The 17,338-nt window shown below is 44.8% G+C and overlaps 1 protein-coding gene across 2 annotated transcripts in view; it reads right to left on the reverse strand.

Moving 5' to 3' along the window:
- Window positions 1-17,338, reverse strand: part of SH3PXD2A (SH3 and PX domains 2A) — a gene marked incomplete at both ends in the record, with an annotated part of 225,476 nt that overhangs the window by 79,564 nt on the left and 128,574 nt on the right. For both annotated transcript variants that reach the window (XM_079536101.1, XM_079536100.1), the window contains one exon: window positions 24-52. In XM_079536101.1, coding sequence (XP_079392227.1) covers window positions 24-52 — 29 coding nt within the window. The remainder of the gene's footprint in view (window positions 1-23; window positions 53-17,338) is intronic.

Raw genomic sequence — 17,338 nt, forward strand, 5'->3', positions numbered from 1 at the left:
CAGTAAAAAGGTCAGTATCTTACCTGATTTTCTCTTTGAAGATCCATAGTCCCTGAAAAAGAGACAACAACAAATAGACATGGTTAGAGCTGGAAACAGAGAGAGAATGGAGGCGTCCCAAATTTCCACCCATAGGCTCAAGGGCTCATTCTGCCCGCTCCCCCCTTTAAAGAGGAGCTCAGGGCTGCAAGGCATTGACGGGCAAGGGCTGGGGCTGGGACAGGTCCTGAGCAGAACCGGCTCATCGGCAGCAGCTGGGCTTCTGCAGCACCGAGGGCTGGGGGAGCATGTGATCACTGAGATAGAGCCAACCATCCTCCGGCAGCAAGGCAGGGGAGAAGGGTGTCACTTTTTCCCCTTTAAATCGAGCTATTAAATGCATGGCTACTGGATTAACCCCTGCCGTTCCCCTGGAGAGGAGAGGGAACGTTAACTGCTTGCCGTAGGGGTGCGGCTGCTGCGGGCTGGGCTGGCACTGCGTGCCGTCCCCTCCTCCCATTAATTGGTGCATAACCTTCAGATCCCTTCCGGGCATCTCTGACAAACACGAAGAGAAATACCTAAACGCCCCTAACTTTGCCCCTTCCTTCTTCTGGGATGAGGAATGCACCCTGACTTTCCCACAGTGGTTTAAGGTCCTTCTGCTTGCTACAGAACAGCTGAAATCTCAGAGAGCTGCTGCAGGAGTGAGCTGAAACTACAGAACACAGCTGTAGAAGAAGAGAAACACTTTGCGGTGGCTGCACTTCCCCTTGGTGCCCTGAGCCCCATCCATGTGCAGATGGGGCAGAAGGGGCATCGCTGTGCAGGCACAGTGCCCTTCATGCTTGGAATGTGTAGGATTTGCTCCTGGTGAGTAATAACTCCTTGGGAGTTTTTTGCACCCTCTTTGGATTTTCCAGTTCCTATTTCAATTAAAGGGTTTTCTCAGCCATGCCTGTGTTTGACATGAAGATGCTACTGCTGTTGCTTCAGATCAATATCAAAGTGATATTATATATCCAGAAGTAATGCTCGCTATATGGTGCCTAAAACAGAGACCCCTCAGAACAGCTGGGGAAGGGATGGCTCCCGGAATGCAGTCACCAGCCCCAGCTCTGCTCCCACCAGCACACCAGAACACTCTGTGACAGTCCCTATAAGAGAGGCATGGCCACTCTTCCATTCCTAGCCAACCCATGCCTGCCACTTGTATGTATCATCCAAGTCACACGACTGGAAATGGGCTGTTGATGGATGGTTAGAGTTAGCAAGCAACCAAAAGCAGATAAAACTGCTCCCAGCATCCCACCACATCAAGCCAAAGTCAGTACTCAGGTCTGGAAAGCACAGTGCAAGAAGATGGTTTGCCTGTGTCCTCGCTCTCCTCCAACAGCAACCACCAAGGAATGCTCAGCCCTCCATCCCAGATGTCCTCCCACATTTTGCAGCCCAATCTCAAGCTGTTTCTCAGAGCTTGTGTGAGAGGCTGCAGGAAGCTTTTAAATGAGGCTTTTTCTTTTAATTCTAAAGGATGACTCACCCACGCAATTTCAAGAAGGCAGAGATTTAAAAAGGCAAAATTTTGAAACTGTTTTCTTCTTTCTCTGTGATGAGCTTTTCCATGCTTATCTTTGTTCCTGTCCTATTCCTCATCCAGCTGGCATTTCTTCCATAGCAAAAACACATAATTTATGACAGCACGCTCGCCCTAAAACTGAGTTCCATGAGCCCTGTGGTGGGCAGGCACACCCCACACCACACTACTACTGCCATCACCAAGCGTTGTACTCCACAGCATGTGACACCACAGTTCTGGTCAATGGCAAACATGGTGCCAACAGAGGCACATTTGAACCTACAAATCCCATCACTGTTTCTCTTGGTTTATGCCACAGATACAAACTCTGTCTTGCTGCCCCACACTCAGCCAATGCACACTGGTCCTCCTCTCTGGGTCTTCTGCAGGTCTATCCCACAGGTTCCTGCACTGCACTCAGGATGTCCTTTTAAGTGCTACAGTGTTTAATTCTTCTCTAGTGTCCTTCTCAAAATTTATGTGTAGATCAAATGTAGACCAAAATGAAGGTGGGAACCTCACTTGATTAAGTACTTTGCAAAAAGAAATGGCTGCTGCCCCAAACTGACAAAGAAAACCAAATGATGGGGGGGAAAAAAGCATATTATACACATTGCACTGATGAGGAATCATAAAAAAGGCTGTTGAACCTGCACCTTCTGGTCTTAGTTTCCAGTCTGTAGCACAGGATCATCCTTTCCTAAGAAATTAGATGACCATTACAAAATATTTGTTTCAATCACCACCACCTTCCAATTGTGAGGCTCACTCAAAGAGAAAGCCAACAGCCAACCTGAAGGACAGGTTTTCATTCCTTCTCCAGATTTTCAAGTCATATCTTATCATATTCTGACATGGGAGTTCCTGAAGTCCCTGAACCCCATGTCTCCCTGTCTCATTTTTTATACATCCATGTTTCAGTCACAAAGTCAAGACAAAGCAGTATCAAATAAAATGGAGCTTCAAATAAAATCCACATTTCCTCAGTGAATCTCTGAAAGCCAAAACTTGTTTCTCATACCAAGGATGGGAAAAACATCAGTGCTGAAATAGAAAGCCAACATAGCATAACAAATAATTCCTCTGAGTGGGTAAAGTGCTCCTTGTAAACACTCTTCTCTTTTTTGCTAATTAAGGAAGTAGCAGCAATAGCAGCAGCAAGGAGCCATGCCCAGCTATGTATTTATTTTTTATGCCCTATTATTCAGAGATTCATTGATGTCTTTCCTCTCAAGCAACAGTCTATAGGTGAATACCTCTTAGCCTCACTATTTCCAGAGGAACATTATTGTGAGGTTGAAGTATCAGATTATGTCCAACACAATAAAGGAAATTCTTTAGTGGTTTCTCTTAACTGCAACAACTTCAAAGCAGAAATTCTGATCTCCTGCAACATGGGCTGCACCAGACACCCTGCTAGCCCTTACAACAGACTAGAAGTCTGGCCTTGCAGAAAGAAAAACCCTTCCAAGTGAAGGTACAAGGTCACTGCAGCTATACAGAGAAGCTCACTGTCCTTTAAGCTCTGGCTCTTTCCTTTTTCTTTCCTTTTTATCTTTATACATACACACATATTTCTATTCTGACTTTATTTCTGTGTGAGAGCAGACACCACCATCCTAATTCCACTATATGCTCTGTCTACAAGAAAAGCAGTGATAGCAGCAGGTGGAACTAAGAATGGCACCAGCAGGGCCCTTCTTCATTAGCCAACATCACTCCATACTTGAATAAATGCTTTTCACAAGAAAATAGAGTATTTCTAGAAGGTTTTTTTTAAATTAGAATATAGCAAATTTGTCTAAAGTCTTCCCATGGGGTATCACCTTTATTTGACACTGAACCTCATCACTGGCAAGGAAAGCATTTCCCGCTGCTAATGATATTAAAATATCACTGGTGCCAAGTACATCACAAAGACTGAATACACTCTTCTTGCTTTATTGACAGGAGTGAGAGGCTGGATCTCCTTTTTCATCAGTGTTACACCAGGATAATGCTACTCATTTGGCTTCTACCAACAAATGTGAAAGGAGGAACACATGTACTGCTGCAGAGCTGACTGCCTTGTTGTCATATTAAGATACACAGTCAGTCAAGGATATTGTGAAAGACCAAAATATGTTATAAATAACGTATTTATATATGTTATATAACTAAATTTGTTTGCCTCTTGTAATCTACTTTAATTGAGGTGGTTATATTAATAACACTACAGAAAAGTGTTTTGGTGCATCCTTTATTTAGGGACTAACTTTGCTGCTGCAATCAGTGAGTGTTCATGATAAAAACAATGATTTGTGGGTGTTTTAATCTATCTAAATATAGAGAGATATATACAAAGATGCAGTGACACAATTGGAAAGTTGCTTAATAAAAGAGGAGCATCCTGACATTTGTTCAAGAAAAGCCCAGGAACTGTTTCACATGGAAGAGAAGACTGACTGTGCACAAGCATGTCTGTAATGGACTGAGTCAATCTCTTTAGCAGTATTTCTAATTCAGTTTGATTTGTATGTGGCCTGGAGGGTTTCTTCTGCATCCCCAAGGAGATTCAGAGTTTTCTATGTAGAAGCCCAGAAAAGTTTGCAGAGCAGCACTGTAACAGCGGAGGGGCTGCAGGGCTGCAACTTTGTCCTAACCAGCTGCCCCTCTGGAGGTGATGGACTGCATTGGGAAATCCCTGCCCTGCTACTTCTGGTGTGTAAAGGCTGTATTCAAGGCTTCTCCCCTTCACTACAGGACAGCAGACCCAAGCAAGCTTACGCTGTGGGATTCATCCCACCGCAGTACATCACCTTGAAGCCCAGGGCCTCTGCATGCAAGCAAGGCTTGGCTTCAATTCATCTAGCAGAGATTTCAGACAAGAGATTCTCGACTGTGAGAGAAAGCAGTGCCTGCAAAGCAGGGGGAGCTGCCAGAGCTCAGGGAGCAACACGGCCGGGGGAGCCACAGACGTGTCATCAGGCGAGACAGAAGCTGAAGGGAAAGTAAATCTTCCTGCTGTCCGCTTCTCAGAGTTTGCTGTCCAAATGAGACAGTGACAAACTCTGAGTAATAGAGGTTAATCCGTATCCTCTGGAGCATTTTAATACATAAGTTGAAATATTTCTGTATTTGTTGGCTTTAACTAACTCATGTTTAAATACATTGTAGGCGTTTACGTTCCCATGCTCCTTAATTCCTGAAACTCTCCGGTGGTGCAGAGAGGTTGCAGTGGAGATGTATGACATTTCAAACAAACAACTCAGATTATAATTTAATCACCAGTGATTTGCCAGGCAGATTAAAAGCACAGAAATGTTTTAGCAAGGGAGTCTGTGCTCTCCCACCCAACATCCATATGGTTTGCAATCAGTAATGAGGACTGCTGCCTTTCTCAGCAACTGTTTTTCTTAACACCGCTATCAGATTCTGGGACAGTGTTTTCAGAGTAAACCAATGCCAAAATACTTTACTACTGCTCTTTACACATACAGAAATTCGAACCTTAAAAATATTCTCTTAAAATTCTCCTGATTTCACTCATCTGCCAGACTGACATCTTCAGTTTGAGACAAGCCCAAAATCAGGCATGACCAAGAACCAATACTGGTGCCTTGGCTGTTACCAAGCTAGAGGACCTCCCAAACATACTAACACAGGGCAAAGACAGGAGTGATATGGAGTGTGCAGGGTTAACACAGATCCATGATGCTAGAAGTGCAAAAGTTTAACCATGTGCATTAGGGGATCTCCATTCCCTGAGCTCTGAGCCCCATGCGACACATTTAAACAAAATTAGCTCTATATGCTATGCATCAGGAACACAAACTCAAGCACACAGAGGCATACAGCTATACATTTTTCTCCTCCAGCACACCAACAGTCAGAAAAGCACAGCTGATCTCTTCCCCAAGCCAAATAAACAGATGAAGCCTTTTTTTTTTTTTTTTAAATCAGAAAATATTCTGTTCATTTCCTGATATAAATCGTTGCATTGTGGAACCCTCTTGAACATGAATCTGTCCTTTCTGAACAGAGGTCGAGCTTTTCAGCCATGTCAGAAAGGCACCCATTGTGGCAGCCCTGAGATTTCAAAATTCCTTGCCAGGGGCAAATGGGAGTTGGGGGGCAAGAAGGAAAACTGTCGACCTGGCTTTGAAAATGAGTGTTTCTTGCTTGCTGGAAGCAGTCTCTGCTTGCTGCTGTTGAGAAGGGTAAGCCAATGTTTTGCAATCAACTCAAGAGAAGACACTACAAAAGAGAGTTTTGCCTTCCTGCCACTTTCCTGTTGTTTGCACAGTGTGGCTGTAGCACTGGCACAGACAACCAACACAGCTTTATATGTTTCTGGTTAGACTGCAACAATTTTCTCAGCACCATAGAACACCAGCAGCCCAGTCTGGCCCACCAGGACTCAGCTGGAGGTCCTCACTTAGTGCTACCTTCCAATAACTTCTTTCAAGCCAACAAAACAAAAATTAATCCAAGTTCTCCTTTGGAAACTCCAAGTGCAGCTCTGGAATCTCTTCCATATGTGCAGATGAGATTTTCCCTGCCCAGGTAACCTTAACTTGCACAAAAAAGCCATGGTTGCAAGGAGACAGGCACTGACTCCTCTTCAGCAATACTCCCTGCACAAATCCATGAATTTATATCCCAAAGGAGATGTGCAGGAGCCTGAAGATTACCTGACAGAGGATAGCTTGAGCTCTGCCACCAGGTCGGAGGTGCCAGGAAGCAGACAGTTCTGAGACAAACCGCATCCCATGGAGGCCTTTCAGTACTTGAAACGATCTTACAAGGAGGGGGACTGACTTTTTACAAGGTCTAACAGTGATAGAACAAATGGGAATAGCTTTAAGCTGAAAGAGGGGAGATTTAGGCTAGATGTTAGGAAGAAATTCTTTACTCGGAGGGTGGTGAGACCCTGGCACAGGGAGAGGCTGCCCACAGAGGCTGTGGATGCTCCATCCCTGGAGGTGTTCAAGGCCATGTGGGATGGAATCCTAGGCCCTAATCTAGTAATTGGCAACCCTGCCCAAAGGAGGGGGTTGGAACTAGATGATCTTTAAGGTCTCCTCCAACCTAAGCCATTCTATGATTCTATGTTCCCCATGGACCTTCCTGCCTCGTGCAGACCCACAATACTCAAGGGGCAGCTTGCTTTTCTTTTGGGTGTGTAAAGGGTACAGAAAGAAGAGAGGTGGGTTCAAGGCATCCCGCCCATTCCCAAGTGATTGGGAAATGTCACGGATTTGTGTCCCAAGATTCCTCAGTGGTGAAGCTGATCATTTGGCTTCAGCGCACATCTTCAGTATTTGGCTTGGGCTGATGAAATGCAGAATTAGCTCTTCAATTTTTCACAGTTACTCTTTATTATGATGAAATTATTCTCCTGGAAGAAGACAGGGCTCTGAAATTGTACATTCAGCATTTCACCAGGCTGTGAGATAGCGAGCACACTGATCTGACAGCAAAGCTGGGCCGCTCTGGCACCAGAGGGAGATGGCTTAACGCAACTTGGAAGCTGTGGGACACTGGGGCAATGAGCTAACTCCATGTGATCCTCCATTGCGAGGCTTTGGTGGCCTTGAAAAAGACAGCATGAGTGTTTAGAGCAGGCTTCTTCCTGGAAAGAAGGATAAAAACAAGATCTTGCTTAAGAGTCACATCCTCATCTGGTTTTGCTTTACCCTGTTTATCCCTTCAGATTGCAAATTTCTCTGCAGGACAGGAGAATGTATTTACCTTAGCAAGAACTCTGGGTTGAGGTGCTCTTCGTCTCCTATAAACTGACCTTGGCTGTCCCCTGTAGGGAGGACGAATTTATCTCTGCCTTCCAATGACCAAACATGTGTCACTTTATTATAGTATTTATAGCACAAATGCTGAGTGATAAACATGAGGCAATAAAAATTAATCACTTTCATGTGCAGCTTTTCCAGTCGTGCTCTTCACTTTGGGATTTTGCTATACAAATATACACGCGCATACGGTACATATTTAAAAGATGCAACTAGTCTCAGTTTCAAATTAAGTACTGAATAGTAGAACCATAAATCCACATGTAGCTTACAAACTGGTCAGGCTAATGAGCTCTTACATATATCACACTGATCTGGCTAAGAGCTTAAGAAGATAGCATAGGCTTTGAATTTTTATTTCATGTTTTCTAAGCAATTCCTCATTTGAGGGTGGGCTGTTTGTTTTCTATTAGGACAGCTGGGTCCAACCTCTAGTTGGCAACCATATGATCCATTGAGGCTCCTAAACTGCGGCCCTAATGGCAATTATAAGAGGCAGAGATCCTTTGTAGTGGATTCCTTGTCCCCAGAGACAGCCAAGGTCAGGCTGGATGGGGCTCTGAGCATCTGATGGAGCTGTAGGTGTCCCTGTTCAGTGCAGGGGAGTTGGACCAGATGGCCTTTAAAGGCCCTTCCAAATCAAGGGAACTCCTGGAAAAGGAGCGAGGGAAGGAAGGGAAGAGAATGTGCAAAGTTAGAGATCTCCAGGCTTCTACTCGAGGCCCAGATGTAAGTTGTTTGAAAAGGACGCTGAATTACCATACTAGGAGGAATACTGGGAGCACACTGGTGATGGAGGAGTAGAAGGGGAGAAAAAAAATGTTTCCCCACGGAACTGTCTGGGGCTTCTTGATCTCCTTGAAAAATATGATTTGCCCTCAAATTGGATTAGCCGCCTTAGAGGAAAAGAATAAACAGATAAAGATTCTCAAGTAGAAAATATGCAAATGATCAGGAATTGTGCTTGAAACCATCAAAGCCATGACTGACCCAGAGAGAGAGAGAAAATATTCTCCCTCCCAAAAATACCTGCAGAATTAACAAGCCACCAGTTTAAATTAAAGAGAAGAACTTCTGCATATGGCACAGATGAATCATGGTGCTCACTGGCATTACATGCTGTAATCTTCAAAACTAGGCATGGTTCCAAAGAGCAATGAGATAAATTCAGGAAGAAATAAATGGTGGCCATTGTGTTCCACGTTCTGGATGCTCTGACCCAAGAAGTCTCATAACTGCTGAATGCCAGAAGCAGGGAGGATACACAAGGGAAGCTCACTCTGTGTTTTCTTTGTTTCTTGTATTGGCTATGAGCCACTGCTGGAGACAAGAGGCCAGATGGGGCCCCGGTCTCACCTAATTGTGGCCTTATAATATATTCTCCTGTAAAAGATCAGACTGGATTAGGATAAATTACATCCAAATCATGCTGCATTACTCAGCACATTAAGTTGTCCTTAATCACATACTTTGATGCTCTAGATTCCTGCTTAAATCTGCCCTCTGTGCATATTTCTGTGCCTGTTCTGTTGAAACCACTGCTGAACTTCAACTACACATAACAGGGCTATAATGAAAAGCCAATAAGGCTCTTTGATCAAGCTCTACTAGGACTCATCATGGGGACATCCTCTGCAATGACAAAATGGTTTCCTCATCCTGTCTCTTTCAGAAATGTTTTGAGAGCCTTTAAAAGCAATTTAATCCTGATTTATGTTAGCAAAGTGATTTTTACTGCACATGTGAATTACAAGAAAAGGGCCCTCAACTCCATTTTTTACACTGCTTAGGAAAACAGTTATAAATGCCGCAGTGCCTTCAGCCTCTCTGATTTCAACGCAGCGGAAACCAGCAATATGGGTAAGTACTTCATTCCTAATTCTCCCATATGCCTCATCCAGCAGTTGACCAAAGACAACCTAAAGAATTATTACTGTATTTTTTCTTCTGTAAATGGTATTGAACTTCCTGTCTAAGCTGTTTACATTATTTCCAGAGGATGTGCAATGAAAGAAATAACGCAATTCTTTAACAGCAAGCACAAGAAACTTGTTGATGGCTATCTAGTAAAACTGAGCATGCATTCAGTGACAGCGAATCACCTCATCACAAGTTTAGAGATGAAAGGGATATAAAACTGGTGACCACACAAGCTCCCAAAGGAAGCAGTGGAGCAACAGAAACCCAGAAGTTTGGTGGCCTGATCCAGCCAGCCAGCCCCAGGAACAGACTCATGCCAGGGGCAGACGGCGGCAGAAGGATTTTGCCTCTGCAAAGTGCATGCAGGGCAGCCTACAGCATATTGCCAGTGGTGGTAGGTACTAGAGGGATGCTGTAGCTTTGCTTACAGCAGTGCTAAGCTGCCCCCAAACAGATGAGTCTCTGAAGTAAAGGATCTCAAACGAAGACTAGACAAGACTAGAGGGAATGGCCTGAAGTTGCACCAAGGGAAGTTCATCAGGAAAAATTTCTTTTCCAAGAGTGGTGAGGTATTGACACAGGCCGCCCAGAGAGGCTGTAGAGTCTCCATCCCTTGCGGTGTTCAAGAAATGTGGAGATGTGGCATTGAAGGACATGGGTTAGTGGTGTGGTGGTGATGGGTTAATGGTTGGACTAGATGATCTTAGTGATCCTTCCAACCTTAATGATTCTATGATTCCTTTAATTCCCCTGCCAAAGGCTCTAGAATGCTAGTGGATCACCACTTTACTCTCTTTTGCCAGACAAGCAGCAGAAAGACAACAAAATGACAACAAAAGACAACGAAAAGACCAAAGTACTTTTTCTGCCATTTCTCCACGTCTTGGAGGAGCTCTGGGGAGACACCAAGAGGGCAGAGCGGAAGAGCCCCCAAGTACTGTAGTCTCGTGGCCAAGCCAAGGATACAGGGCCATGTGCATCCTCTCAGATTCCTGCTTTGCCCCCAGCTGTCCCAGACCTTAGGTCACCCCATGTTTCTGTCCCCATGACACGTCCTGTGTCTTGGTATCACTGCCAGGGATTCCCCACAGCCATCCTGGCACATAGCTGGCACCAGCCCTCATGCTGGAGACTCTTCCAGGGAATTTCCAGCTGCCAATGGTATTTTTGGAATTTTCAAGGCTCTACATGAACAAAGCCAGAAATGAGTTGCAGGCATGGCCCAGGCCCCGTGAGATCTCCGAGTTCCCAGTACAAAGGAGAGCATGCCAGATACTTGGTGTTATACAATTTTTTGTTCCTTTCTGGTGCTGTTCTTACGGTGTCTAGCACTTCTGCTTACTCATCTGGCTTTTTAGTAATGTGCTGGTTGGACCTTTTGGTCTTGCTACTCCTGCTCCAAGGGAAGTGGGACCTGAAAGATTAAGACAGTCGTGTGCATAGACAGCAGATGGCTATTGCATCTGTACTTACTTTGCACTGCTAAATACCCTATTGCCCCAGCTAGTTTTATATCCCCTTTTAGTGGTAGATCTCTCATAACTTTTTAGTCATCTGCTGTACATATGACCATAAGAATTGTAAATAATTTTTCCAGGAGAGGCAAAAACTTACTACACATGTGAGAAGAGAAGAACAAGCCCACAGTTTGAACTCCACCTTCTTCATCTGGTGACTGTAGCCTTGCCTCCCCTCATTACCTTTCTTTTAGTTAGATCAGCAAGATGAAAACAGCCATTTCCCAAATCTGCTGCAGCAGCATGTTCTCAGTTAACTGTCTTGCAACATCAAATGTCTTTCCAGGGTACTAAAATGTCATTCCCTATAAGACACCAATTTAATATACCTTGGAATTGTTTTCTGCCTATTTCTACAAGGCGGCACATGGAAATATCTTTCATGTCATTGTTTTTTTTTAATTTACTTGTCAGAGACATAAATAACAGCACGTAAGATCTGCGAGTTCATGAACTCCAGGAATTTTTTCCAATCGGTGTCCTTTGAACTGAGATTTTTCAGACACTGTAAGACTCCAAAACATATCTAGTATGTGCATCTCGTAAATTTGCTTGATTGGCAACTACTAAAACCAGACTTGTCTTCCCTGATTACCTACCAGCATTAGGCAGATTTACAACACATTCTAGGATTTTACACTAAAACATAAAAGAAAAAAAGATGTCTTCATCTTGTCTTGCCCAGTATAACTGTTCAGATTAATGAAAAGATTTTAAATTAACATTCATGGGCATGCCAGAAAAATAGAGACAACTTCCCAAAGATAAAACCTTTCCAATACTGGGGTTACTTTCAAGGTAATGAACATAACTTATTTCACATATCCCATTTCGATAACAATTCCCACTCTTTTCTGTCCTCTGGGAGATTAGTGAGCTAAATTAGGAGACATCTGCAAAGCAGCATCAACAGCATTTCCTGAAAATCCCAACCTTGGGAGTATCAGAGTCCAGAGAAGGGCCACAAGGCTGTTCAGAGGGCTGGAGCACCTCTCCTGTGAAGAAAAGCTGAGGGAGTTGGGCTTGTTTAATTTGGAGAAGAGAACCTCATTGCAGCCTTCCAGCTCTTGAACAAACCTTAAAAGCAGAAGGGAGCCAACTGTACATGGGCAGATAGCGACAGGACAAGGGGGAATGGCTTTAAAGTAAAAGAGGGAAGATTCAGGTTAGATGTTAGGAAGAAATTCTTTACTCAGAGGGAGGTGAGGTGCTGGCACTGCTCACCAGAGAGCAGTGGATGCTCCATCCCTGGAGGTGCCCAAGGCTGGGTTGGATGGGGCTTGGACCCTGATTTGGTGGGGGATGTTGTCAGGCAGGTTGGAACTCAATCTTTAATCCCTTCCAACCTAAGCCATTCTATGATTCAATGATTGTGAGCATCCCATGAGTGAATGGCAATGCTTTTTTTGATACTGTGGGTATGAAATAATACAAAAAAAGACCTTGACTTCAAGACAGTGTGAGAGATTGTCTCAGTGTCAATGCTTGTTTCATTCTGAGAAGGAAACAAAGGAAAACAGCGCCACTATTAAAAAGGCAAATAAAAAATCGTACTGACCTCAAATACATGTCTATCTACTTACACAAAAACACCCCTCATCATTTCGACTGACTTTCTAAGGTGACCGGAATTAAATCTTAAGTACTTATGGAAAAAATAAGGGAAGATCATTCCCTTACAGGCATTAAAAAGTGCATTGTGCATTATTTAAATGGTGTCAAGGCACCCTGAGTACAGAAGTAGCATCACACACTATGAAACAGTGCAACCTTTGAACAGAGCACAAATTTTGCAGTCCAGTCTATTTACAAATTTGGATGTTGTTCAGACCAGCTCACACAAAACCAGCCAATTTTTCCTTGTTCCTTTTACGTAACTCCTTTCCAATTCTCAATCCAGACATTAACTTTTAATTCACCTTGTACACCTCCAAAGAGGGTGTGTGTGGTATTCTCAGTATCTTTTTCCGTATTCTAAGTTTATAAAAGTGAAGAGACATAATGAATGAATTTAATTAATTCCAAACAGTCAGCTGGTTATAGAAGACTTATTAATTTGGCTAAAAGAGAAATTAATTGTTCTTTCAAAATGCACACTGATTCTGGGGTATTTCTGGCCTGGAACATGACAGATCTCTCTGTTTTCTGGGCTGAAGTGCCACAGGCTCATGAATCCTGAAGTGAAGCAACAAATCTTTTGCTCTCAACTCCCAGCACTGATTCTGAATTCAGTGCTATTTTGAATAACCTCTCATTGCTGTAAAATACCATGAGATCCAAACTAGAATCCGGGCAGATCAGCCATGAGATGAGGTAGCAGTGACTAGGAATCAGAACATGGAACTATGTCCTGTGGCCAATAGTCTATTTATTAACAATTTCTTTTCCACTCATCCTCTGGGACAGAAGCTAATTCCTGGGATAGGGCAGTTCTGTGTTCCATCCAGTGCCCCCCCCTCCTCTCCCAGCAGCCATCCTGTCCTCCAGGATTTGTACTGGGGTAAACAGTCAAACTCTGCTTGTCCTGCACTGTGGGGTAGAAGGGATCTGCCAGGTGCCCTCTGAGGCATGTTCCAGCTGAACAAATCTTTATCTAACTAGCAATATTATGTGCAACACTGGAAACTCAGCTCTTTATTTCATGCAGCTAAATAAAAATCCTTCAAGCTCTGCAATGTATCCCATCCATTAACGGAGCCTGGGGAGCTGTGCTGAGACCTAGCTCATGATTAGATAAAAGCTTTTCCTTCTAAATCACTGTCCAGGAGAAACCAAGGCTCTGGAACAGTGAACTCCACATACATTAGAGGTCAGGCACATCCCTGATGCTAGTTATTTATGTGCCTTTGTTTTACACTGAAGACTGTGAGGGTTTATGGTAGGTAATGAGTTGCTTCATTTCTGTACCACGATAAGGATGCCGAGATCCTTCTCTCAGTAAAGACACAGAAAATACAAAGTGCTCCAGTTTTCCCAATAAGAAACGCTTTTAAAACAGTGTTGTGAAAATACTACTGCAGAGCCCTGTGTGTACTAAAACAACCCTAGGAGGGTGACGGGGAAGGGTAGCACAAGGATTTGGGGCCACCTCTTTGCCCCCAGGGTCTAAACTCCAACTCTCTGAAATGCAGCTGAGCAACGGATCAACGACTCATAGAATGGCTTAGGTTGGAGGGGACCCTAAAGATCTCCTACTTTCAACCCTCTGCCATGGGCTGGGTGCCACCCACCAGATCAGGCTGCTCAGGATCCCATACAGCCTGGCCTTGAATGCCTCCAGGGATGGGGCATCTACAGCCTCTCTGGGCAGCAGTGCCAGGCCTGGGCCTCAACACCCTCTGAGTTAAAAAAAAATAAATTCTTCCTAACATGCAACCTAAAGGAGCACCCCGTCTAAGTTTTCACTTCCTGGTCTTTCACAGATTCTGAATCAGCTGGGTGACCTCCATCTCATGCCATACTGGGAATTTAAAAATACACCGCACCTTGGAAAAATGTGTCAGTTCTCAGAAATAAGAAAATCGGGTTGTGGGTGGGTGGGACAACTGCACAGTGTATTTATATAACATTCTGAGTGACAGCCTTTTAAATTCCACTCTACGGAAAGTAGATTTTTCTGCACTTCAGATACTAAACGCAGTTATTATCATAGGCTTGAAGCAGAACCATTTTAAGAGAGAGGGGTCACTTTCAATTCATTTTTTAGGGCAAAGATTTTTTTTTGCAGGTTTTTTAGAAGTAATTATTTTATGCTTAATCCCAGGTTTTCACTGGTAATGTTACGCCCAATTTAGAAGATACAAGCATCAAGTGACTTGGCATGGGGATCTACTCAAACAAAGGAAAAGAAACCACTTACAATTTATGACACGCTTTGATAGCTGCGATTTAAAAATGCCACTGATTCATTCCAGCAAATGTTACAATAACAAGCACAAGACTAATGACCTGATGCCTTGTCAGAGATGTTCACAGGTCAGATAAAACGACCACATTCTACCGGCAGGATCCAGCCTTTCAAAGCCAGCCCTGTTTGAGCTTCTCCCTGACTTTGATCCCCGCAAGCTGTACGTCAGCACCGTCCTCCCAAAAGCTGGCCTCACGCTGAGGGGTTTCTGCCGACACACTTTCTGAAATCCTTTCGGGCTGCCCTACCTTCCGTCCACCTCCGTCCGCACACCTGAATGGTTTCCTGCTTCACAAAGAAGCAGTGAGAGAAGGGAAGAAAACCTTCAGCCCACATCGGGGCTTGCCAAACAGCTGGTGAAGAACAGTCCCAGAAAAACTGATATTTAAATAACTGTGGGGAAGATTCGTCAATTTAAGAGAAACGGGGTGAGATCATCCATTGCCTTCTGCTGTCTTTTTGCTGAAAGCGGCCAACGGACAGCTGGATTGCCCCGGATCCTGCACTTAAACACATTTGCGGAAATATTTGTATTTCATCATCATGTTGCATTTTTCTCCTCTTTTCAGAGCCCTTCCCTCAGCACACTGCGGGGTTTCCAAGCCTGTATCACGTCCCTTCACACCTGCTGCAGTCTGTTCACATTTAACATTGAGCAGAGCGTGTGAGCAGTAACAAATACTTCTCTCAGTGTATTTAGTGTCTCTTTTGCTCAGTAAAGGTCTCCGTTTCTTCAGAAATCCCCATTACTTAAAATTACTGGCTATCCAGCCTGGAGAAATGAGGCTCAATAGGTGCTCTGAAGATGGGATCCCAGGAGCTCAGCAGCATGGTAGCACACTGCCCCAACACAATCAAGCAATGTACAACAAACTACAGTTGAGTGACGCAAGCAAGATCTCAGCAGCACCTGCATACCTTGGTCACTTCATTTGCTCTGGACAAGGCTGTGTTTCTCTGGGAACAGAGGCACTTGTCCCTCCACTTCCACACTACCAATCCACGCTACCCATACAGAGTCTGCACAGAGATGGCGCAGGCAGACCTGCATCACGGGAATGAAATTGCTGCAGTTCCTTAAAATAACCTGAAAGACAAGTGAGGTTTTGCTTGGACTCTACCACCTGTCTACAGGGCATGGCCCAAATTCCCCCACTGGGCACTGCAAACAGCAGCAGCAGCTCCCGTTCCAGCCCCTGGGACCGCATTACAATCATATTTGGGTTTTGGCAGTTTCACTCTTTATTGTTTGACACTTCTCCCCACAAAAGATAGGGAAAGACTGCACAGGGCGCATTGGCATGTGGATATTAGCTACGTGCTGGGAGCCAGTTCCACTGGGGTGACCAGCAGACACAGCCTTATCAAGGCCCACGTACCTGCAAAAGCAACCTCCAGAGCCAAGCTGAAGGTGAAGGCTGTGAACCCCTCAGTGGTGGTAATTCAGTTTTCCTACAGTTTCTCTGAGCATGGCAGAATCACTCAATGGGCTCCAATGGGCAATAGCCCGGGCTCAGGGCTGAGTGTGGTATGCAGTGTCCTGCTGGCTCATGGTTGCTATTCCTGCCCGAGCTCCCCAGCTGGGCCTGCCTCTGCATTCTCAGCTGTTCGACAACCGGAGACAAACATGCGTGCCCTCCCGGCAACGGATTCTGTTTTCCCCGCTGTGGTACATGGCACACCTATTGCGCTATGGGGCCTGGCATGAATCGATAGGCATGGGGACACGCTCCATCCCTGGAGCCTGGCAAAAGCCCGGAGTCCCTGTTGTGTGTCAAGGTTGCTGACCTCTGCTCTCTGCCCACTGAGTCCCGCTGTGGCTCATTTGGCCCTGGTTCCTGCTCCATTTCAGGCTCCTTTCCTTGATGCACTACCACACACCTCCTCATCTCCCTGTGTGTGAGTCACTCTGGATCGCCAGACCCACAGAGGGGCAGAGGCTGGTGTTAGCTTCACTGAGTGCTCATAACCTGGCTGGACATGGATCCCAGTCCAGGGATCACTTTTCAGGCAGGTTGTGGCTCTCCACCAAGGCCTGGTGGCACCTAGCCATCATGGGACGGGGCTCAGACACATCATCATCTCTTGCATCCTTTCCTCTCTCCATCTGGAGTCAGCCATAACACGGATGGGCTTGAGCCAGACCCACGGGAACATCAAGCTTGGGCCCAAGCCCAGACACCGAGGCTCTGCTTTGTCTCCATCTCAGAACGAAGCACAGCAAAAAGCAACTTTTGGGATACTGCAGCGACCCATTCAAATTAACAGGGTTAAATCATGCTAATGCAAGCCACCAACTTCAAAAGATTTACACAAGGGATGAATCTGAAGCCATTATTTTTCTTCTTTGAGCCTTTCAGAAAGATGATCTACTTTCCAGACCATGGTGCTCACCTTACACTTGGTCAGCCAGCCTTGCTAACAACCTTCTTGCCGGTCTTTTATTTCATGGGCTTCTCTTCCAACCAAACAGCTCCAAGAGCTGTTCACCAGCCCTGCTTTCCACTGCACAGAACAGCCCTGGTGTACTTCCGACTGGCCTAATCTATTTTCTCTATCAGATGCATATAAATACAAAGAGAAAAAAAAAAAAAAAAAAGAACAAAAGTAAAGTGTCTTTAGAGAATGAAGGAGGCTTACAGACACA

Source organism: Tetrao urogallus (assembly GCF_951394365.1).
Source record: "Tetrao urogallus genome assembly, chromosome: 5".
Lineage (NCBI taxonomy): Eukaryota > Metazoa > Chordata > Aves > Galliformes > Phasianidae > Tetrao > Tetrao urogallus.